We start from the raw sequence: 25171 nt of genomic DNA on the forward strand, positions 1-25171 counted from the left end.
TACAGCTCTTGCCTTCTGCCTCTACCCCAGCTTTTGACATTTTACAGCTCCAGGAAAACAAAATGTTTTAAAAATCTCATTTTCAGCTTTGGAGGCACAAAACCTAGAGCTGGTTTCCAAGCAGCCAGGAGGAAGATGAAAAGAGCAGCAGTGGCTGAGTGCACGGCACCTTTCGGACAGAGAGCTCCACCTCTGCTGCAGCTCATGGCACCTTTGGGACAATGAGCTCCATCTCTGCTCCAGCTCATGGCACCTTTTGGACACAGCTCCATCTCTGCTCCAGCTCATGGCACCTTTGGGACACAGCTCCATCTCTGCTCCAGCTCATGGCACCTTTGGGACAATGAGCTCCATCTCTGCTCCAACTCACAGCACCTTTGGGACAATGAGCTCCATCTCTGCTCCAGCGCATGGCACCTTTGGGACACAGCTCCATCTCTGCTCCATCTCTGCTCCAACTCAAGGCACCTTCCAGACAACGAGCTCCATCTCCAGAGCAGGAAGCAGTTCCCACCCCACAGCACAATCTGCTGGCTGCCCATGGCTCAGCCCAGGAACCAGCTCCTGAGCAGCAGCACCATAGGCTGGCTATTATTTTGCAGGCAGTGCCTGTCTGCTCACCAGCTCCAGGGGCTCTCCTGTCTTCTCTCCAGCCTCCCCACCTCCCCCTAGGAGTTTCACATGGAAGTGGCTGTCAGAAGTGACAGCATCAGGACTGGATTAGCACAGGCATCCCCCCCTAAGGGCAGGATGCTCTGTCACACCTCTGAGATGGGGAAAGCAGAGCGCTGACAGCGAGGAAGAGCAGCAGCCGCTGGGCTCCACATTGCCAGTCCACAAAAAACATCAATGCTGGGACTTTTTTCAGCAGATTAAAAGGAATTTGGATTGTCCACAGCTAACACAGAGAGGATGTTCGGTTTAGACAAAAATTTTTGAGTAGGGAAAAAGGAAAATTTGGAAGTAAAGGAGGAAAGTGATGCCGAGGCCATGGGGCAGCAGCCACGGGGTGGGGGCAAAAGCAGCAGCTCAGGCAGGACCAGCAAGGTGGCTGCTCCTGGGAAGGACACTGGGGTGAATTAAAGCAGTTAAACAGGGGAGGTAAATGGAGTTGTAAGGCCTTTTAAGGCTGCTCTCTTAAGGCAGATGAAATAGAGTCATCTCTTGTGAAAAAACATTTGACATTTCTCCAAAACAGGGCAAGATGCAAAAAGGAGTTGTCTAACCCTGGAGATAGCAAAATTACTGCAGTCTGCTCTGTCCCTGGCAGCCCAACACTGCCCTTTCCACCTCCCATTCTCACATCAGTGGCCCAAGTGGGAAAAGCTTGAGGGCAGGGATGCTTTGGGAGGCAGAGCTGCTCAGCAGAACACACCATCTCTGCTGTGCCTTCTGGCGTGCATTCTGTCCTGATTAAAAAAAAATCTGGCAGTGTCACTGCCTGTCCCCCTGGGAGTGCATCATGGCTACAAACCAGGTGCAACCATTAACACTGCTGTAAAATGAGCTCTTCATTTCCCTCCCATCACACTGGGGAAGGCAAAATATCCCAAACAGGAGTCTATCCGAGGACAAAGCCCTCCAGGCCATGCTTGCTGCCCAGCCAGCAGGGAGAGATGGTTCAGGCAATTGAGACACAGTGCAAGACAGAGCAACAGCAGAAGAAAGAAGAGGAAGCTGAAGCTGTGGGCAAGCAGCACAATCTCCAAGCAGACGAGGAGCAGCTTGGGATGAGCAGGGTGTGACACAAACTAGAGGGGATGCAGAAATCCCAAGCCTGGGATGAGCTGGGAGTGATGGAGTCAGCAATCAGTACCTGAGAGGTCATAGAGAATGGGTCAGATTTCAGAATTACAGACTTACAAAGGACTTTCAAGAGGTCATCTAGTTCCAATACCCTGCCATGGGAAGGGACACCTTCCACTAGAGCAGGCTGCTCAAAGCCCTGTCTAGCCTGGACATTCTTCCAGAGATGCAGCCACAGCTTCTCTGGGCAACCTGTGCCAGCACCTCACCACCCTCACAGGGCAGAATTTCTTCCTAATATCTGTTGCTTTAAAAAGAAAACAAACGCTTTGTAGAGCAAGGCTTGAACTAAAAACAGTGCTGAGGTACTGAAGAAAGAGCTGGAACTATTTCAGGAGGCAATTCATCAAGGATTATGGAAAAGTGCCAATTAGAATAATCAAACAAGTAAAATAATCCCAAGAATTAGGAAATTCTTCAGAGGATAACACTGGAAGAGAAACTGACACTGGGAGTGAAACTTCACAGTCAAGGTTAATGGGCAGCACCAGGATGTCCCCTCCAGAAACCACAGGGGGACACCACCACCACCATCATGGTGCTGGGGGGGCCAGAGCAGGACAGGGTGGGATGGGGACCTGGGAGGGAGTGACCTGTTCCAGGTGTCACTCTAGGAATATCCACTGATGAAAACATGCAGCAGAGATGCTCCAGCAGCCCCAAATCCAAGGGCTGGGAGCCAAGAAGAGAGGTGCATTTCCAGCCTATCCTGCACCCCAGGAGCCTCTGGCTGAGAGGTCTGGGGTGCCAAATCCCACTGCTGGGAAGCAGCACTCCCAGCTCTGCATGGGCACTGCCAGCCCAGGCAGTGCCAAGCTATCACTTTTCAGCTGGAAATAGCCCCGGCACGAGCCCTCAGCTGGGAAGCAGAGCACTGGTGAGGCCAGACTGCGGTTAGCTATCAAAGACAACTAAAAAAAGATATTTCACACACAGGCTTTTTTTTTTCCTTCCCTTCTCTTTTTTTTTTGGTTGCTTTTTTTTTTTTTTTCCCAAGGATTAAATCAACTCAACAGCCCCCTTTACAACTTCCCTTTTGATGTGTTCAGACTCATTAAAGTTTCATTTCTTTCTCTGTTTTCCCCGGGGGAGGAAGGGGAGCGTACACAAAAGTTTATTTCAGAAGCGGGGTCGGCAGCTGCAGCAGCAGCAGCTGCTGTTGCTGTGGGACAAGCAGAGCCTCCACCAGCCTTTGCTCTGTGCCCAAATCCCTTGGCAGAACACATCCCCCAGCAGCCACCCCGCTCCCGTGAGCAGCCCCAGCATCGCCCTGGCACGACGCTGCACGAGTGTTTCTGCAGGATGCACACACGGTGTCACACGTCACAAAGGGAACACACCAGAGATGCAAAGCTCCTCTAAACCCTGTGGGGAGTTTTGGGTCTGATCCTGCAACTTTTCAGATCCAACCCTGCGAGTTCTGGGGTCCCTTCCCAGCCTTTTCCATTGTCCCCACCGGCAGCACCAACCTTTCCCCCACAGCTCGGGCCACTGCCCTGGGATAATCCCCCACACACGTCACAGGGAGTAGCAGCTCCCCCATGTTTCCTTCTCGCCTGAGCAGCTGTTTGAGTGTCTATTTTAAACCTCAGTTCCCTATTTTAAAATAGCTAATGAGCCCCCGATCTCTGCTGACAGACGTCGTCTCCACAAGGTCTTGGGAGATGCTTCTGTGTTTGCTGGGCTCCTTTTCCCAAGCCCTGAATCTCAGCATGCCCAGCACGTCTCCAATCTGCACAAACATGGTAAAGAGGGAAGTTTTTAATTTAAGGGCCAACTCCTGCTCCCCTGCCGTGAAATACCAGCGGTACAACCACGTGCTCCCTGACAGAGAAGCATCGAGCAGCCAGGCACAGGCTGGCATTCTGCATGGGTTTCTGTTGTTATTTTTTTATTGTTCCTTCGATTTTATCAGGTCTTTTTTAAAATTTCCTGACCAAGAGCAAACAAGGAGCTGTCCCAGCTGGCCACTGACCAAAAAATGCCACACACATGAGAGGGACTTCTCCGGATATAGTGGGAGCATCCATGTGCAAGCCCAGGATCCTGAGCATCACCTCCATGTGCTCTCCCACGTGGTGTACACCCCACCAAGGCAGAGGGAACCCCACAGGAAGGACAGATTCCTAATCAGGACCAGGTTCCCTGTGGACAGAACCAGATGGAGGAGATCCTGCTCACTTACCTGACCACAGGCTCAGGGATGGCCTCAGCACTTGCTGGCACCTGGACACCCTTCTCCCACTCCTGCCTCCAGGGATCAGCCAGCACGTAGTACTCGTCAGGGCTCAGCTGGAAGGAGTCAGGGATCTTCATGGCTGTTATCAGATCCGTCCTGAAAACCTGCAGGGGAACAAACCATCCTGAGTGCAGGGTCCAGGGAGGGTGTCCAGGGAAACCGCCCCCAAGGCACAGCACAGGGTGTCTGCATCACCAACTTCAGGGTGTCAAATTAAGCTCCTGCAGGGCCAGTTTTGGGCAGGAGAACACAGCAACAGGCAGGGACTCCTCTCCAGCCAGGCAGTGCCAAGAGCCCAAGCCCTGCAGCTGCAACCCCTTCAAGGTCTCCCATACTGGGCAGTCAGGAAATCCAGCCACAGGGTGTGAGCCTGGACAAGATGCAGACCAAAAATTAAACCAAAGAAACAGGCTGCTTTGTCTTTGGGGATTGATGGTTTCAGCACAACCACACAAATCTACTCCAAATGCCAAGGGATGTACAGCAACTGGGCTTCTCCACATCTGGCTTCACAGGCCACAAGAAAATGTTCTTGTCTTGAATGAAGGTGCGGGAAACACAGAGCCACTTTGTCCCAGCACCTTCATATCCTCCTCACATCACTTCACCATCCTGAGCACCTTTGTGTCCCCTTCTGGCCACCTCACTGCCCCAAGCACCTTCATGTCTCCATCACATCACCTCACTGTCCTGAACAGGGACAGACAAAAGCTTAATACAGAAATTATCCAGCTAAAATGTGATCTAGGTGCTGCTTACATATCCACACAGATTCTTCCTGACTCAATAAACCCCTTGTGAAATCAACACTGGTCCCCTCCTGCAGGAAAATCCTCCAGTCCTTCACTCAGTGAATGGGCTCATTCTCCATCTCACTCGTGGCCCTGCAGCATCTTCTCCCAATACACAGGGATGAAAAACTCATTCTAAAAATATCCCTCACGGTAAGTAAGGTTTTCCTTCCAGAGGGCTGCCTGACAGCAATGACTCGAGCAATCCTGCCTCTTGCAGCACAAAAATAAATTGTAAATGAAAATGGATGATTTCTCCTCTCTACCATCTGCTATTAGCTGGAATAATAACTGCCAGTGCCAGCAATCCTGCCTGGACACCATCTCACTCCCTCCCTGCTACTTCTGCATTCCTTCCACAAGGCTGGGGTGGATCAGGTGTTTTCTTTGGATATTGTTTAATCTCTTCACAGTCTGCTCTCCAAATGAGAATTGCTTTGTCAGAATCACAAGAAATAATACAGGATAGTTTTACATTTTTTGACACAAAGATAACACACTTTGGAGAGTATTTGGGAACCCAAATCGACTGAAATGCAGGAAACTAGACATTAAGTAAGACCACTGAGACCAGTATTTAGGTCAGTTTGTTTAATCCTCAGAGCCTCAGCTGCTAACCCAATTAGAGTTAATACAATATATAAACAACCTTTGCTATGTTGGGACCTCTGAATTTCACTGGTACTCTCCTCCTGATGCAGCTGCTTGGAGACATTTTAAACTATGTCCATATAAACTTGATTTGAGTTGGTCAGACCCAGTCTTGGCACATCCTTCCAAACATAATTAACAGCCTATATATTGCAGTCAGCTCAGTTTGGGAAAGATCAGGGTCCTTTAAGGCTCTGTGTGTTACAAACACATGGTTACAAACACCACAGTAACCTTTTAACACACTGCCAGTGTGGGAAATTAAAAAAATATTAAGAGAGGCATTAATTAAAGATGAGAAGGGATATGTGAGATATTATAGTCCCTTCAGCAGTGTGGGTCTGTGTATACAAACAAGTGCAGGAATCCCACTGTAGAGTGTTTTCTAGAACAAAGGGTAGAAATACACCCTGTTCCTGACAGCCCTGACAGGTCACAGCCTGGGTCAACACCCTCTCCTTAACCCAGTTTCAGTGCCCAGCTCCAACGAGGACAACACAACCCTGAGTAATCCCTCACACCTCAGAGCTCTTGGATGAGATGCTCTCCTGTGCCTGAGCCACACAGCGCTGAGGCCACCATGGGGTCAGTGCCACCCCCTGCTCTGGCCACCAGCACCACACAATCCCTAAAGCACACACTCATTAAAGCTGGAAAAGCCCTACAAGATCATCAAGTCCAACCCTACAAGATCATCAGGTCCAACCATACAAGATCATCAAGTCCAACTCTCAACCCAGCAGTGCCAAGCTCAGCACTAAACCACGTCCCCAAGAGCCACATCCACAAGTCTTTAATTACCCCCAGGGATAGGGATTCCACCACTGCCCTGGGCAAACTGTGGCAGGGCTCAACCACCCTTTAGTGAAAAACTTATTCCTAATATTCAGTCTAACCTCTCCCTGGCAACTGCACAATGCTGTTGTAGAAAATACTGTTTTGAAGACACATCCCTAGGGATTTGTGGGCAAAGGCAAGCAGGAATGGTTCCAAAGGTGCAGGGCACCCAAAAGCTTTTCTGAACGACCTGGACTGGATCCTGCTGACATGTGAGTATCCTCCTCCCTCAATGCCAGCTCAAGTGCCTCCTGAGGACATCCCCTTTGATGCTCTGGGGTGCAGGAGCATTGCATCCTTTAATGCAGGCAAATACACCCAATTCTGGCAGGAAGCTGCTCAGGGCAGTGCAGGGCAGGACGGCAGCATGCTCCGGCTTCCACCTCAGTGCCCAGACCTGGCAGCCAGCTCAGAGCAGTGCAGAACACTGGGAGGGGGACTGGGAGTGGGACTGTCCATTGCAGGAAATCCAACCACTGGCAGGGTCCAGCCACATCATTACCCTGCCCTGAGGCCTCCAGGCAACCACAGCAGCTGTGGCCTTCCCAAACCCTTACCCCAAGCAAAAATCCCCATTTTCTTTTGCTAGGTTAGCACCAGCAGTGAGGAGACAAGCCCTCTCTCTTTGGGTAACACCAGGGCATCCATGGAACAGTGCCAAAATCCTGGCCCATCACCCTCCTCCCACTGATAAGGAGGGAGATGGAGGAGCCTGCACAGCAATGGGACCAGCCCTCGGTATAATTCCTCCCTCTGCCTGGTGCAGATCCCAACCCTGTGGTTTCCTGCATTAAGTCTTCCCCAAATTCATCCCTTCTGGCCTTTCAGCTCGCATCAGAATAGAAGCTTAGTTTTAATTTTAAGCCAAATAAGCACGATTGTATCTATTTCCCTGAAGATAAGGCACATTGCAGGCTGGATTTGCAATCTCACTACTTCATTTATTTAGTCCTTCTTGGAAAACAGATAAGCTCACCCATCCGACGGCAGCACGCGCGCCCGCACTTTATCACAGCGACGCCTCTGTCTTTTCATGAAGAACTGGATATGCTCAAATTATTAACTATCAAAGCAGAACACTTTAGAAATGATAGAACAGCACAGAAATTGTAAAGGAAAGCAGATCAGTTGTCTGGAAATCTCCCAACAGCTAATACGCTCAAATTGTAATCTAAATGTCTTTTTGTTTTGAATTGTCTGGGATTAGGGTTGGGAAAAGACTCAATTATTCTACTCAAACTCTTCTGAATTATTTATGAAAACCAAATAAAGGATAAATTGGGCACTGATGAACCGAGGACCTGGCGATGAAGAGAAAGTTGGGTACCAGAAAACAAGCAATTTTCCCTCAATAGGAGTGTTTACTGTTTCTCCCTGGCCGTGGGAGCTGACAGATTGTCTGCTGCCCTGCATCCGCTCCCTCCTCCACCACCACAGCCCTGGCCAGGCTCTGGCCTCCCCTTTCAGCCCTGAATGGGATCTCAGTTATTGCCTATCGATCTGCCAGCACTGGGAAAGGCCAAACCAAGACGTTCCTTTATTACCTCTGCTTGCCCAGGAACCTCTCGGAGGTTTAGTGATGCTCAGGATGCATCACACCAGTGCCCAGGGCCAGCCTCTCCCTTTGTTACTGTCAGCTTTAAACACAGTTAAAAAGAATGTGAAATTTCAAAATCCCAAGATATTTTTTCCTTCATATTTCCAAAAGAAATGGACATGGAGTCCACATCAGGTCGGTGTGGCTGCGCAGCCTCAGACTCCAGGCAAAGAAAGGAACATGGGGAAAACCTTAATCTGCCTTGTATCCCACAGGCCAGGCAAATCTGGAGTACCCCAGGACCTCCCCATCCCTGCTGCCAACCTGTCTGTGGTGTTGGACTGACACACCAGTAGGGCCAGTCTGGCAGTCCAGTAACATGAGAAGTCACTGAGTGTTCCCCAACAATACATCAGTACTTTTGTAATTTCTGTAATTTGCTATTTTAAAGCAAAAGCTGTGTTCCTTTTGTATCTCAAAAAAAAAACAAAACAAACAAAAAAAAAACCAAACAAACAAAAAAAAAAAAAACCAACCAAACCCTGAGCTAATCCATTGTGACATCCTCTGATGTTCCCATCCCAATGTGTCACTGGGATCCAGCCTGGCACTGGAGGGATGCTCCTGCAGGTATGGCAGAAACCTGCAAGGCAGGGGCTGGATTTGGCTCCTCCTTGAGCCCCTGGCACCTTTTACATCAGCTGCTCCACCCTGGTGAGGATCTGCTGCTTCTCCCACTGGACACAGCCCTGCAGCCTCTCCCTGTGACACCTGTGAGGCATCTCTGGGAGCTCTCCATGGACCAGCATCAATTTGTCCAACAGCTGGACAACCTCAGAGAAGAACACGTACCCCTGGGAGATGCCAAGGCACACAGTGCCTCACCACAACAGGAAGGATGATGGACATGCCATGAGGCATCAGAAATGCTGCTCCCCATCCCTCCCTTAGCTAAGGACTTTCCAGCATTCTCCTCCTTCTCTGCCTTTGCCCCATCACCACCCAGCCCCTCTGGGAGCCTCTCCACCACCTTTCTATGCAACTCTCACATCAATTTCTAGGCTCTGCAATTCACTCACAAACCCCTCTTAATGAAGTGGCCAGCAATCTCCCTGCCATTCAGTTCCCACTCAATGTGCTCTGTCAAGGACTTGCCTTTCCCAGTGACTGCACTGTGGCTCTGAGCCTGCCAAATCTCCCCTCTGCCCCAAACAGACCCAAAACCACCAAACTCTGATCCTGCAGTAATGACTTCCCTCTTGTACCAAAACAGCTCCTGGGTGAGAGCCAGAGCCGGATCTGTTTTGGGCTTTCCATCGAAATGTGAAGAAACACTCGTCTAGCCCTGGCTTTAACTAGCTCGAAAGCAGCAGCCAGCCTGGGACTGCTGTGCTGGATCTGGCACGGATCTGGCACAGCCCTGGCATCCCCGGCATGGCCCCGGCTCTCCTGGCAGAGCCCTGGCATGGCCCTGGCATCCCCAGCACAGCCCAGGCATCTCTGGCACAGCCCTGGCACCCCTGGCATGGCCCCGGCACAGCCCTGGCACCCCTGGCCAGGCCCCAGCATCCCTGGCACAGCCCCGGCATCCCCAGCATGGCCCCAGCAACCCAAGCACAGCCCCAGCATCCCCAGCACAGCCCCGGCACTCCTGGCACAGCCCTGGCATGGCCCTGACATCCCCAGCACGGCCTCAGCATCCCTGGCACAGCCCCAGCACTCCTGGCACGGCCCTGGCACCCCCAGCATGGCCCCGGCACCCCTGGCACAGGCGCTCGGCTCCCGGCGCCTGCTGCAAGCCAGCCCAGGAGAAACCAGCCCCAGAGGGAGCAGAGAGCTCAGCCCAACACAGATGGGCTCCAGCAGGCTGGGTCCCTCCCCATCAGGCTTCCTGAGCTGGTAGGAGTTCTGTTACACATCTTCCCCTGCATCTGCACCCTGCTCACTCTGGAGCTTTCAGACCTTGCTCCTGGGGCATAGGAATAAGCTCAGTGCCTTCTCCTTCAAATGCCAGGATGGGATGGCATCTTTTTAATACACAATAACATCTCTGTCCCTAAAACATTTTAGTGAAAACAACTCTTCCCAAAGCAGTGGTACACAATGTAAGAGAAGAGCAGCCCAAAATGAAGTGTGTGCAGAAAACACAACACTCACTAGGGAGAGGGCGGGCAGGAGAGGTGAGAAGGGATGGTCACAGCCTGCATCTGAGATCTCACCTTTGAATTCACTCCCTCCATCACCCAGCAGAGCTGTAATCCCCCCTGATTCCCTCACTCCCACAGCAGCCACGTGTGTCTCACAGTGATGACCCCTCCACAGCACGCAGAGGCAGTGGGTGGGTGCTCAGAGTGCTGCTCCAAGCAGGGGCAGCATCAGGTCACTGCAGGCAGGTGTGGGGCTGCTTCCTGGCACTGACATATCAAGTTTTCTTCAGGCTTTGGCCCAACACTCTTTTTTCCCTCCCTGACTGCAGTCCTGGCAGTCCTGCATAGCCCCAGCCACAACCACCTTCCTCCATCCACACTGGGACCAGGGAAGTCTCCAGCTGCCTCATGCACAGGACTCCCTCCTCACTGCCAGCCAGCTCTCTTAGCCCTTCACTCTCTCAAGCATAAAATTGTTTGTTATAGCTCATGAGTCACAAGGATTTTTAGAGAAAGAGAAAACAACGGGAACAATGGGAGCCCCGAGAATAGGTTTTGGTTGTACAAACTGTCTTGATATCAGCTCGAGATGGCACCTCTGTGGGTGCAGCCCTGGCTGACCCACCCCACTGCCCTCTGGACCTCCCAGTCCTACATCCCTGCTGCTCTATGACATTTTTCCAGCCCTTTCCAAAATGAGAAGAGAGTTGATACTCGGTAGCAAGGTTTTGAAACGTGGCAGTGCCAGGAGTGTGTTTGCAAGGAGATACCATCTGCCTGTGGGGGAAGAAATCCTGAACTCCCATGTCCAATTGGGGAGCCAGCCTCCTATCTCTTCATCTAGTCTTGTTTCCTCTTGAAATGCTGGATGTTAAAGATTCAATGAACAACAGAACTCAAAATAGGAACAAGAAGCATTTTTGTCCAGCCCTTCTCAGCATTCAGAAGACAATGGTTTTAATCTGTTATCCCCACGCTGGCAAGGGAAAACTGACAAAGCCAAACTGCAGTCAAACCTTTCAACAGAGAGGGATTTTCTCCCCATCCAGCCCCATAAAAGCCTGTCCAGTCTTGCTTGGACACATCCATTAAAGCTCTTCTCCAAGCACAGAGAGCACAGGAACTAAATTCACATTGCACTGGGTCATTATATACCTAATGCAGGAGGAAAAAAATCATGATCCAATGCAGTAAGAATTACATTTTAGAAGGGAAAGGAGTTAAATCCTTGTAAAGAGATATAAAAAGGCGCCTTTCAAAACACGGAAGTAATATCTAAACAAGGCAAGCAGAAAATAAAGTAAATTGTATAAATTTGTGGTTTCCCCTTCATCCTGAGCCCTGCAGCTGCAGTCCCCTCTCCTCCTGAAGGTCTGGAGTGAGGGAGAAGGGCAGCGAGGATGTCCGGTGGGATGAGCAGCACCTGCACAGCACAGCCCAGACTGCACAGGGCTCTTCAGCTGAGAAAGGACGGCTGCAGGGCTGGCAGGCAGGTGTTCTGCACAAAACAGCAGGCTTTTGTGCCTCCCAAATATATTCCAGCAGTGCAGGTGAGCGCTGTGGATCTCAAACAGCTCTGGAGGTAATGACTAACACAGCAGCTAAGGCAGTGACTCAGAGGCAGCATCCGAGGGAGTCCCTGGGCTGCTGATGGCTGGGAGCTGGCAGAGAGAACCACAGACTATCATTACACACTTGCCTTGTTCTTAGATTCTCTCCTTAGACACTGACAACTGTTCCCTGTCAGGAACAGGAGAGAGGCTTGAAGACTGCAGTCAAACCAGGGATGTGAGGCTCGTGCTCACATCCCCAGCAGCTCTACAGCCGGGGGCAGGATTGCACTGATGTGCCACTAACAGAAGCAGAAATCCGTGCTTCAGGCATGTGCTACTCCCTGCTGCAGATCCAGATCCACGGCAGGCATTACCTGAGTGAGCATCCCCTCCTTCCAGCTGACAGGGTGGGGAGCATGACCAGCAGCTCCTTGCAGGGACCCGGGGAGATGGGTACCAGCCACCACGCTCCATTTGCAGACAAGTTGAGAGACAAACGAGCACTAATGAGATTAATTAAAATCACCAGATTGGTACTGCTATCAGTGCAGATGCAAGAAACTGTTGGCAGCTGCCCACGTTCATCCCTGCCTCCAGGCAGAGCAGCGCAGCAGAGCCATGCCCAGGGCACCATCAGCACCAGGTCTGAGCCTTGAAGGATCTGCTGCCCAGGCAAGGGGCAGGGAAGGACAGCTGTCACCTCTGTGAGGGACAGAGCCAAGAAGACACAGGCTGGTGCCTGGGACAGTCAGGAAAGAGCCCGGGCAGAGCCCCGTGACAGGCACAGATAAATATAATCACCCTCCCTGGCAATGGCCCCTTTGCGGATGTTTACAAACAGCTCAGTACTTTTCCATGTTAAGAAGCTTGTTTTTCCAGATGCCTTGTATCCGATGGTTTTTAATGTGTATAGTTAATCCCTTCTCACAGAGTCTTTCATAATAAACATCACCCCCTGACCTGACTAATAACTATGTAACACTAATGCTTTCGATTTTTTTATCTCCTGCCCGGGCTGTCAGGAGGAATGCCTGCTCCCCTGGGACAGCAGCTCCCAGAGAAGGGGACATGACTTGGAGAAGGGCAGGACAGGTTGGTGGCCATTTGCCATCTGCCCAGCCCATCCTCCAGCATGGCCATCCCTCAGGACACGCCTGCACCCACTGCAGCTCTTGGTAAAGCCACAATGTGTAAAGCTGGAGTTTGAGTTGTGGTTTGAAAAGATGTGTCCAGACCCAAAATGGCTGGGGGTTCAATACCTGCTAATGCATTCATCCTGCTCTCCCTATTATTCTCCTGTGGTTTCCATCTGTCAGTGATGATGAGATCAACATCCATCCTCAGCAGGATGGACAAAAGAAAAGGTGATTCACTGTTTCATGTGAAGTAGTTTGATAGCAGTGTAGTTTGTGTTTTACAGTTCCCAGCACTTGCTCCAACAGGACATGATGCAGGTCACAGTCTGTGCCTGAAATCCCCCAGTGTTCCTGGGAGGATGTGCCAAACCCCACAGTGCCTGGACCAGACACATCCATGGGTGCTCACAGGAAGAGCAGAAGTTGGGTCACTCACGGAAAAGTTTAGAAGATGCTGCTGGAGAGAAAATTCATACAGGAGTGATCTCCAAGCCATCTCCCTGCACAGCTGCAAGTCTTGGGGTGATACTCCATCCACCTCCAACAATGTCCTGAGCCCTGAGTTTCACTGGTGCTGATTTCCAGCAGACCCAGACACAGCAAGAGGGGAGCACAGCTGAGATCTGCATTGCTCCATCTGCCTGTGTGCCCACCATGCTTTTGCAAAAGATGGTTTGTCAGCTTGAGCATCCTGGCCAAACTCCAGCCTGAGTAATCACACATGGCCTCCCCAAATTCCCCTAGACTCTCAGTTCACATAAGCCACAGAGGTTCAGTTTCTGTCCCAACTGCTGTTAAGCTGGGACCTGTTCAGATTTTGCTCCACTTTATCTGTTCCACAGCTACATTTCACTGAGAACCCTCCTTGGGGGATAATGGAGCAGTTCTGCAGGCATCTGATGTCTCCCCAGATGCCATGGATTAATATCTAGTTTTCACCCCAGCTGTTGTAGAGCAGCAGCTTGGATCCAGCTCCTACCACACTTCATCAAGTCAAGAAGCATTTTCACTTTGAATCTTGGACTTATATTCAGTAGCAGCCAGGTAAAATCCTACATGGATGATTAAACTAACTCATATTAATGACAAAAATGTGTCTGCACCAGTGAGGCAGAAAGATGTCCCAACTCTTGGAGAAGGATTTTACTGGGCAGCAGCAGGGTGGCACCTGTGACACTGCTGTGACATGAGTCACATCTTCCCACATCTAACATGAGCCATCTCTGTGGCAGAGACTCCTGAGAGCACCTAGAGGGCTCACCCAAGCCTTTATGGACACATCAGGCACAGGGCTGGGCAGTTATTTCAGAGAGGGGTAACAGTGCCACAGGAGGAGGAGATGCCCCAGATGCTTCACTTTCCAAAGGAGGATTCAGCTCCCAGAAATCTCCCCCACACACATACTGAGAGACAAATCTACAACCAAAACCCAACATTACCAGTGCTAATATTCAATTTTTCAATTTTCCAACAGCCTTGTTAGCCATCAGTGACATCTGCACCCCTGGTTCTTGCTCTCTGGAGTATTTCCAACTAACTCAGCTGGCAGTAACAGCTTTCCAGTCCCTCTCTTTACCCAATGCACAAATAACTTCAACTCTTTCAGTCTGTGTCCTTTGCCAACACAGATATTTCAATGTAAACCTATGAGAGCAGTAAGAACCAAGTGCAGCTGTAATTCAGGCAGTGACCACAGGAAAACCTCAAAATCTCTACTCAGCTTGATGCAAAAGGAGGATGTTGCAGAGGTTTGTGCTCACCAGGCCACAGCGTCAGGAGAGGTGAAATGGGGAGTTCACAGGAGCCATGCCAGCTTCATCTGCTGCTAAACTTAGCACTGTTTGACTCCAGACCCCAGTGCAGAGGGAAGGGAATGTGAGAACAATGTCCCTCTGGCTTTGCTCACGCTGCTGCTGAAATGAAGATGACCACTGCCAAACACTGCGGTTGCTACAACAGCAGCTCATGCCTGGTATAGTTTCCATGGCTAGTGGAAATGTATCCGAGGCACAAAAGGAAAAACAGGACACAGCACCACCCCTCCCAACAGTCCTGGGGACAAACAGCTCCTCCCACCCAAGGCCCAGGCCCTGCAGTGCAGAGCCAGCAGGTGAAGCTGGGCAGTGTCCCCAGAGTGGCAGCACTGCCCACCCCAGCCAGGGGAACCCTGCAGCAAGGTCAGACTGATGGCATCAGCTTGATGTCCTTGAGCCCTGTGACAGGGGAAACCAACACAGCACAACCTGCAACTCAGCTGTGCTCTCATTTCACAGCTCTCCACGCCTCCCACTTGCTTATGGGAGGAGTCTCCACATCACCCTCCCCTGCCATCAGAGCTGTGACCTCAATAAAAGGGCACCCAGAGGGGCACCCAAACCAGGGAATCTTGGTTATGCAGACACCCCAGTACTGTAGGACTCCCAGCCCCACCCAACTTAACTTGCCTTTACTTGCCTCAATAGGGATGGAGGGGCACAAGGACCCCCCACCCCTTCAGCAGAGATGCTCACTGTGTGTCCCCATCAGCTCCCTCCCCAGGGGAGCTGGATTCACACAGCTGTTGGGAGCTGTGGCTCTGCAGCATGGGGACACCTTGTCCTGGCACCCACTGCCCACAGAAGCCATGGGAACACTGGCTGCCACATCTGGCAAGTGCAGTCCCAAGGGAAAACTCTCCTTTGGGGAAAGCCGAAAAGCCCACGTACCTCAGAGGGCTTCTTCTCCTTCTGCCGCGACCAGGGGGATTTGGTATTCGGAATTTTGGAGCATCTGGAGGTGGATGTGGTGTGACCTGCAACAAGGCAACAGAAACAGGTTACCTGGGAAAGAGTCAAAGCTTTTCCTTAGTTCACCAGCCCCCCTGCTCCAGCCAACACTCTGGGTCAGCACGAAGATGGAATAACACCTTGACATGACATTTTTTTTGGGCAATATCATCACCACTCCAAAAAGAAGGGTAGCTAAAGCCTGAAATGTGCTGGAACCATACACTACTAATTTTTATTTCCAACCCATTTGTGTCATTATCACTTAAATGTAAGGCTGTATTTGTTAATAATAAATAACAAACTGATTATTGGAATTTCTGTATAATAATGATGACAGTTCGGTCTTCTGTACAGGAGGACCCCTCCATATTACAGAATATAAAAATGTTTCTGTGAGGTTGCAACAAAATAACTACCAATAGGCCTATTTAACACGGATTTTTTTTATCCTTGGAGGGCTAAACAGGAGGAAACAGCACTGTGCACATAAGCAACACCCAAACAGGCTGAGCCAGGAGCTGAGCTGACTCAGGGGTCAGGCTGTGGTACCACTGCAGTGGGAAACTGTTCTTCCACCAGCTCAGGCAGCTGAGCCCAGGTAAATTTCACATGCCTACTTTTCCTGGCAGGGGAAGAGGCACCAGCACAACCTGTATTCTTTACTTGCACTGCACTTTCTTGTACTTCACAAAATGAAGGCCAAACGTGGGGGCATCACCTGTTCCCAAAACACAGCTTGTTTTTTTTAGTTATAGGCCACATGTTAATAAAGAGGGTTCCATACAAATTAAATTCTATATAACACTTCAGAGCATAACAGGACTGTGTGGACAAAGCCCAGAGCAGACACCCCTAGGCTGCAGCCCCACGGACACACTGCTGTACTCAGCAAGCTGCTCCAAGGAGTGCAGCAGCAGCAGCTCCACAGCTTTCATGGAGAGATCAGCCACTGATTTCCACCTTGCCCCCTCTTCTCAAGGTACAATGTGATGCTACAGCTATACAGGCTTGGATAACACACCACAACTACCCTTTGCTGGCAGAGGCATGAAAAAGAAGGTCACCACTCTGTTTACAACCATCCTGCAGGAGAGCATTTGTCAAAAGCTGAGATATCACCTGCAGCATAAATATGCAAGCCCCATAGAGATAAGGCCGTTGTTTAATACCATGATGAAGGATGCCTTACCCCTGAAAGGCAGGGAAGGCAGCGAGCACAGCTCGGCTCCATAAGCCTTTGAGCATCTGGGGATTAGGAGACGGGAAGTTTGGAGCATGGCTTCCAAAACAAACTCCTTTCTGAGATAGAGATGTTTCATTTTACGAGAAGCAAGGGTGTTGACAGAGCCTGAAACACGTTCTGTAGGCACAGCTCAGCCCCAGGCCCCCTGGGCTCCAGCAGGATGGGGGTCCCCGCTGGCAGCAGAACAGCAGGTTCCTGTCTGCAGTTGTGGTGCTAACTCCACTCACACTGACAATTTTTTTGGCTGAAGCTGTGGGAACAGCAGCCAAACCCAGCAAGATCAGCCTTTCCATAACCCCCTGTAATCTCTCCATCATCCTGTTAGGAAAAAGCCCAGAAGTTTAGTGTCTTTACTAAAGTCCCTTTCGTTCTCGGATATCCAGCAGCCAGATCCTGTAAAGTGTGGAGAGCAAATTCCCAGCAAGGCCCAGATGAAATTACTGTGACATTTGTAAGAAACCAAGAGCCACTAGTAAGAAACTCCAGAGTCCAGACAAGGGATTAGGCTGGTGCCTTGAGGGTACTGAACACCGAGGCAGTGTGGTATGTGTGCAGTGGGCGAAACCCTGGAATAGGTGGGAGAGGAGAGTGCTCTATTTATAGCCAAAATTCAGCACATTTGCACGTTTATTGTTGAACACATGCTTCTGTGCCTTCCTGAATGAGGATGAAGTGAGGTAGATGTTGAAAAGCAAGCGTGGGCTTGCAGGTTTTGCTGGCTTGAGCCTTATCCCTTTTCCCACATCACTCTTCAGTTTGCAAGGAGGGAACAATGCAAACTGCTCCAGTTTTACTCTGACTCCAGGAAAAACTTCCCTTTCCCCTGGTACAACCCGAATCAAGAGCAAACTAGTCTCAGGCTGCAGCTCACAGGAAAGGACAACTCATCTACAAAGGGTGTTTGCTGCTTGGTTAGCAGATCTGCAATCAGCAGCTCTCCTCGCCCAGACTCCTCACACGAGGGAGACACTCTCATCAGTTAAGAGGAGCCACAGCAAAGTGGCTCCTTTAAATAAATTGATATCAGCTTGTTGCTGCATTTCTGACAAACCCAGCCCTGCACACTATTCATTGTACAGAGACTTCCCAGTAAATGCAGTTTCCTCCACTCTTTGTACAGTAATTATTCAAGCATTTTGACTGCTGGAGGTGAATCTTGTTCAAAGCTTTGAATGAAAGGTCTTACTGTCAGTGGTGTCCGAGTTATCACTGCTGATGGAGTACTTGCGTCGTTTTTCTTCCATCTGGAACAAAAGAAATTGAACATTACACTTCATGTCCAGAAAACTCATCTCAGCACCAAAGCACTGCTACATGAATATCTGCACACCCTCCTACCCCAGCACCAGTCAGTCCTTACCCTCAGGACAGACAACTACCCAGAGGCTGAAAAAAATGCAAGAAAACAATTCTCATGGATTTTTAAAAAAACTTTAATTGTCTTTCTACCAGCTTTTCCCACTCCCAGCAGTTACAGTGGGTGCATCGGGATCACTCAGCTTTCCATGGAAATTTGTCTGTGCAGGATTTGCATCCAAATGTCTCTTCCTCTGCAAGAGCTCCAACAGGACTGGAGGATATCCTCAAGGGACCACGGTGCTGTGGGATGGGGGAAGAGATGTCCTGGGAACCACCTGTCCCAGCTGCAGAGTGTGAAGACAGGAGAATGCAAACTGCACACTCTCGGTATGTCTGCAGGGGGAAGTACGAGCATCCCAGAGCTGAAGAGAACCCCTGGGTACCACAAGCCTGGGGTTTTACCCTCTGACTCATCTTCCCATTCAGCCACCAGCTATTTCTCTTAAGAGCTCGGGAGTATCTGTGACACAGGAAGCACCTCCCATCGCTGTCACTGCTGGAGCTCCCAGGGGTGGGCAAGTGCCTCCTGCTCAGCTTCTCCATCCTTCCAGAGCTAAAATCACAGCAGCAGCTACCACTGCACTGATGAGAAGACCAGCTTCAAGCTCAGCTGATTTGCTTTGAGAATTTGAACAAGCCACAGGAGTGCCTGAAATCAGCAGGTTGTCCTGAACTCACCCCTTGGGAACTAAGCACTCAGAACTCAAAGTAGGGGCTTCAGGAAAAAAAAAAAGAAGAAAGGTATTTTAACTTTTGAAAATCCAAATTTTACCAATGTGGCTGATCAATGTGGCTCCCAATACAGGGCTTGGGCAGCTCTGGATGGAAAGGGCTACCTGTGGACCAGACACCTATCCAACAGGATAGAAGCCAAAATACATGCACAGAAATGAGTCTTAACCTCATGGAAATCTTCCTAGTACTTTCTGAGATATTTTTGAAGAATCTGAATGTGTTCATATGTCATTCCCACTATTGCTTCCACAAATGGTAACTGGGAATGATAATGAAACACTGGGTTTGTGTGGTTTGGTTGCAACAGGTACAAGCAGCACACAGAGTGGGACAGCAAGCTAGAGCATGACATTTGCCCCCAAACATCAGGAAATGTTCCACATAAACTATAAAAACCTTGTAATAGGTGTATTTTACAATATATGTGGTATCACAGCATTATAAAGGAAAATACTACAAAATATCCTGAACATTTTAACTATCAGTGTTGTGGTAAGGCATTGCCCTGTCAAAATGTGACTTAAAACACTCCCTAAGAATATAGCAATATCAATACTTTTCCCCTGGTGATTCAAGGGGAAACAGATGTTATTAAACCAGCCTTGTTCCAAACAGCCTTTAGATTTTGCTTGGGGGAAATGAAATTGAAGATAGCTCCAACTGCAGCTTACTTACTTTTAGTGAAAATCCTACCTCAACCTTTGAAACTGGTTCCTACTGGTCTGAAGTGACAAACAGACATTTGGAGCACAAAGACAGGGCAATGCTTTTATTGATTCTGGAGTTCCTAATCACAGAGATTAAATAAGCCAAAACCAAGAGGAGGGGGAAAAAAAACACCTGAGGTGAAGCAAAGGAATGCCACTGATAGCCAGTGAGATTTCCCAGGTTTCCCATCTTTGCTTTTACAGCAAGGCAGCATCACTGACATCACTCTCCTTCCAAGGAGGGAAAAAGGGTTGCAGTCAATGCTCAGGTAGCAGGAGGTGGCACTGGTTTGGCTGGTATGTGTGAGGAGATGCACTGATCATCCCTCACAGAACCTGGTCCCTGCATCCTGCTTCTGCCCTAGAGCTGCCTACAGAATTAACACACTCGCTAGGTAACAAGATGAATTGATATTCACATACAGAAGTGGTTCACATTGCAGGTAAAAATAGCATCTGTACTTCAGTAAATCATTTTGCCACTGTTTGGCAGGATGCAAGACAGCATCCTCCAAACCAAACTGCATTAAATTTGTGAATGAAATTCTGGCTTGAGCAAAGTACAGACATCTCTGAACAGCAGCACTGAAAGGCTGGGCAGGGGATGGCACACAAAGTACTGTGTGCCTGAAAGGAACAAAAGTTTTGGCCAAACCCAGGCTATTTCAGAAAAATGGTTACATTCCAGGCCGTGCTAAGATGCTGTTTCTGAGGGACTCATCTCGAGCAGCCAAACAGTAGTAAACCACATGGCACTAAAGAGAGGAATTTACTGTAGAGGGGTAATTGGGCCATTTCCCCATCTGCATCCCAGAGTTATAAAGTCTGATGGTGGCTGAGCTCCCACCACCCTTTTGGCATCGTGGCTGGGGGTGGGGAGGGCTCACTGCCCACATCCCTCCCAGGGCTGGAACTCCAGCTCCCAAAAGCTCTCAGGAGCAATTCAGCTGGTGAACTACTGAGCAACTTAAGTCCCAGCAAAATACCATCTCTGCTCCAAAATTAATCTTTTGTTTACATTAGAAGTTAATTTCACCTTTAACTGACCCATTCCCCACATGGCATCATTAATAAAGTCATAAACAAATACCAAAAAAATTTGTAATACTTTGAAAAGGTCACTGTTAGGTCAAACTTGGCCCAAAATCTAGTTTTTACAGAGCCAGAAACCAAGTGAAAGGTTTCTATGTAGGCTTGCTTAAAAAATTCAAACAGAAACAGATGTGGGTTTCTTTTATAAACAAATGAACATCCCCCTGAAGTGTCTGCAACTCAAATCCACAGGCATAGCCCTGGCTAATGCCTGGAAACCAAAAACTGAACTGCTTGCAAACCAACACATGTTTAGCATTGCCTTTGTTCAAAGCTGAGAAAGGCAGATAAATGCTAGACCAAGGAAGATGATGGCCCTTCATCAGCCTAAACAAATGTAAATCACTATGTCCTTGGACAAATTAGCACCAGGATTGGTGTTAAAATGGAGATGATGGCCTCAGGCTGGCTGGTCCTGCCTCACAGCAGGGGAAGGCTGGAGAGGAGCTCTTGGGAATGTAATTTTGCCCAGCCCATGCAACCTGGGAGAGGTGAAGGCAACAACTGCTGGCACAGGGATGCCTGTGCCCAGATCCTGAGCTCAGCTGGGCACACTGCCAGGGACAGGCACCCGCTCCCATCCACACTGAACCGAAATGCCTCATCCAGCCTCCAGCCAGCACAGAAATCTTCCTCTGCAGACCCCTCCAGCAGCCCTGTGCTCTGGAGAGCCCCCTGATGTTCCCCAGCTCCCTGCAAACTCTTCTGCACATCAACTCCACGTGCGATTTGGAGATTTCTTAGCGGCATCCCAGCACCCTGCGCAGAGGCTGTTTCCACTGCTTCCAAGAACGAACCATTCTGAATTGTGGCAAGCAAACAGAGAAATTCATACATGCCTGTGCTCCCCACTTCCACAGGGAACAGGCACAGAAACCTGCATAAGTTGCAGCAAAAAAAAAAAAAAAAAAAAAAAAGGAAAGGGTATGGTCATCACCTCCTCCCAGCTCCCGCAGGTTGAGCGAGGGATGCGCCGCGCTCGGTCCCGATGCGCCGTCACCTCTGACGCTGAGAGCAACACCGGCTCAATGATGTGCTCTGTTTGTGAGCTGCAATGAGACTGCAGAAAAACCACTTCCCTGTTTGTTCTTCCAGCCCAGAAATAGGAACACAAACAGAACATAGTGCCCCCAGCGGCACGCACACGGCTCCGGCCACCGACCCCGCTCGGGGACCCCGTCCCGGAGCCACCTGTGCCCGCGGCTGGCACCGAGCCTGGGGCTGCTCCCGAGCATCCCCCCAGCGCTTCCCCTCTGCTCTAATGTGCTTTTTATCCTCTGTCTAGGAACTCCAGCCAGTTGTTAGAAAGTGCAATAAAAAGGGTGGAGGGCTGGAACATCCCAGCCGGTACGCCGTGGGAGGGTTGTCCTCGTCCCATTGCCTTTTCCCATGAGCAAATTCCAGAGCCAAGCGCTGCTACGGGAGGCTCTGAGAGAGCAGCAGCATCCCCCAAATTGGCACAGCCCCAATTTCATAGTAACAGGACAAACTTTTGGACCGAAGGATGCACGGCAGCGGGGCCAACAAGACCCGCAGCAAACCGTGCTGCTCAGCCCCTCCATCTGGGAGGAGCCTTTCCTGACCTCCCTGGTAACCCTGCGAAGTGTAAATGCTAAAGAGCAGGATCCTGGTACCTACAACAACCATTTTCTGGGCAGCAGAGCCTGCCCCTGCCTGCCGGGGCTCGTTTGTCCCTCGCCTCCTCCACAGGCTGCTGCCAGCCCCAGCTTTCCAGCAAAAGCTCAGGTGCCCAGGTGAGGAGCAAGCCATCCCTCCTCTCCTCCATACCAGCGCTGCTGTCTTGGCTCCCCAGGGCAAAATCTAATCTCATTTCAATTTAAAACAAAACAAGCGCTCGTTTACTTCCTGTGCTTTGCCTTTCTCCACACCTACAAGGGGCTTTTTTTTCCTTTACTACTCACGTTTATAACTTCACTTGCCTCTTCTGACTCGTTTCCTTATAATTATCTATTTTTTCTTTAGCAAGCCCAGACAGAGCACAGGTAATCAGAAAGGTTACTGAGGGCACTGGGGCCACCCCTGCCTTCCTGGGGACATGAGAAGGGACACCAGCAAAGCTCCATGCCCACAGCCAGCTGCCCATCCTGCAGGTCTCTTGAGCATCAAGAACTCAGAGGAAATCAACAGGAGCTACAGACACTCCAACCTTTGTGAATCATGAAAACACACAGAAAGGTAAAGATCAGAGCTGGTCTGAATCCACTCACCCACCAACTTTCAGAACTTGGGTGTCAAACCCTATCAACAGCCATCAATACTTTAAAGGAATTGCATCTCCTTGCCTACAGACCCCCTAATGTGTACCCTCCATCCTCTGCTCCAAGCCTACATTTTTGAACATCAGCCTCAATTTTCTTAAGAAAAACAAATTTAACCTTCGATTTAACCTTTCTGCAAGCTATTTTTACTCCTATCTCAAGCTTATTTTAACCCCAGTAGCCAATAAATGCTTAAAGGTCAAACACCATTCCTAAAAGCTGGGCTCTGTACCCCTGGGGAGAAGGCTGAGATCAGATAATTGGTTTTATTTCCCCCAAGCAAAACCACCTCATAGAACTGTCCAAGCGGTCGGAGGGTCCTGGCTTCAGCCCTTCAAAACAAATTTCACTGTGGGGGCTGAGAAAGGCACTGAGAATTCTCCCTGCGAATGCCATGCCATCCTTCTCTTCCCACTCAAAAAGCGCTCAAAACGTATAGGTATGGAGAGACAGAGAGAGAAATTTATTTCCCCCTAATTGCGATCGAGGTTGACAATCCAGCAGCCTCCCGCCTTTCCAGCGCTTCCCAACTTCCAGCTCGCCGCTCCCACCCCGGGCGCGGGGCAGCCGGGGGGGCGCTCCCAGCCCCGCATCCCGGCTGGGAGCGGCTCGGCAGGTGGGGAAGGGGCAGGAGCACGGCGGGGGCACGGAGGATGCAGCAGGGAGCCCGGGGAAGGGGCAGGTGGCCGGGCAGAGAAGGAGGGGCGGCCCGGGGGGACAACGGCGCGGGGGGACGCGGGATGATTCCGAGCGCGGGTGATGCCATGGGGGGAGAGCGGCGGAGCCTCCGCGCTCGGCAGCCCCGGGACCCCGCGGCGCGGCGCGGTGCGGCGGGGGAAGGCGGCGGGGAAAGCCCCGCGGTGGGGAGGGAAGGGGGGAGGAAGGGGAGGGCAGGCGGGAGCCGGCAGCCGCCACGCCCCCGGGCACCGCCATCCCGGCCCCGCGCAGCGCTCCGCGCCCGCGGCCCCTGCGCTCCGAGCGCGCCGCCCGCCCCGCGCTGCGCCCGCCGAGCCCCCGCTGCCCGCCCCGGCCCCGCGGGGCGTCCCCCGCTCCCCCGGCGGGCAGGGCAGGGCGCGGGGCCGCTGCCGCAGTCATTAATTCGGGGAATAAAGGGGCGAACCAGCGAACCGAGCCTTGAAAAGTTCTTGTTTACGTCCCCGCCGCCTCCCTCCCTCCCGCACTTCCAAAGGAGAGTGACCACCGTGCGCCATCCGCCCCGGGAATGCTGCACATCCCCCCGCCCGGCAGCCGGGGGAGGGAGGGGAAAAAAATAAATAATAAAAAAAAGAGACATATATACAGCAAAAGCAGGGGGAGCTGCAAAATAACCATCCGCTGCAAAGCCAGCCCGCTCCCGCCGCCACCCCGCCGAGCCTTTACCTTGGCCAGGAGTGTCCGCCCGGAGTTGCGCCGGTCTCTGGGGTGACAGGCGGGAGGAGGCGGGGGCGGGGGATGCTCCCGCAGTCCCCGGCCGGGAGAGCCCCCTCGGCGGCTCAATCCGGTGTCATTGCCAGGGCCGCGCCGCCCGGGCCCTCCTTAGGAGCGCCCGCCCGGTAACTCCATGGATGCGGTCCCGCTCCCAGCCGAGATGGCCGCTCCGCCGCGGCCGGGGCGAGCCCTGCCCGCCTGTTTCTCTTTCTTTTTCACCCCGCACTTCCTCCGGCGCTCCGCGCCCCGCCGCCGCCCGGGCTCCGGCTCCGGCAGGGAGGCGGGGAAGCGACTTTCGGAGCGGGGACGGATAATGGTGGCGGTGCTTCCACCCCCCCACCCACCCCCCCCCCGCCTCGGCCGCCCCAAATCTTCAATTTCTTCGCCTTTTCCCCTCCCCGGGCGCCGCGGCAGGGCCAGGTGCGGGCAGCGCGGGTCCCATCGCGGGCCGCGCCGCCGCCGCCGCCGCCCGCCCCGCGTCACCCCCCCGCCGGCCGCCGGGGCCCCATGGCGCTGCCCGGAGCCCCAGCGCCGCTCGCCCGCAGCCCCGGCGCCCCGCAGCCCGGCCCTGCACACGCACTCACACTCACACCCGCACACACTCACGCTCTCCTCCCCCCCCCCCCCCCGCGCCCGCCCGCTCCCCCTCTCCGCGCTGTGCACACGCGTACACGGGGCGGCTTCGCCAACCTTTGAAAAAATAAATAAATAAATAAAAAATAAGCTTATACTTAAAAAAAAAAAAAAGAAAAGGGTTTTGGCGCCATATTAATGACGTACTTAAAATTTGCCATTTCTCCTGCGTCAAAAAGACGGCTCTTGCCCATCGCGGGGCGGGCGGGGGCCGCGGCGCGGAGCTGCTG

General features: G+C 51.4%; 1 protein-coding gene across 3 annotated transcripts in view; it reads right to left on the minus strand.

The window, feature by feature from the left end:
- Nucleotides 1-24648, minus strand: part of JADE2 (jade family PHD finger 2) — a 75366-nt gene extending 50718 nt beyond the window's left edge. The window contains exons 1-5 of one of the 3 annotated variants that reach the window (XM_064724599.1): nucleotides 24261-24648; nucleotides 21539-21661; nucleotides 17895-17952; nucleotides 15403-15488; nucleotides 3992-4149 (exon numbers count right to left, since the gene is read on the minus strand). In XM_064724599.1, coding sequence (XP_064580669.1) covers nucleotides 3992-4149; nucleotides 15403-15488; nucleotides 17895-17952 — 302 coding nt within the window. In that variant the 5' untranslated portion in view covers nucleotides 21539-21661; nucleotides 24261-24648. The remainder of the gene's footprint in view (nucleotides 1-3991; nucleotides 4150-15402; nucleotides 15489-17894; nucleotides 17953-21538; nucleotides 21662-24260) is intronic. The other 2 variants (XM_064724600.1, XM_064724598.1) reach the window with 2 other exon arrangements.
- Nucleotides 24649-25171: the final 523 nt, after the last annotated feature.

Source organism: Zonotrichia leucophrys, chromosome 13 (genome assembly GCF_028769735.1).
Source record: "Zonotrichia leucophrys gambelii isolate GWCS_2022_RI chromosome 13, RI_Zleu_2.0, whole genome shotgun sequence".
Lineage (NCBI taxonomy): Eukaryota > Metazoa > Chordata > Aves > Passeriformes > Passerellidae > Zonotrichia > Zonotrichia leucophrys.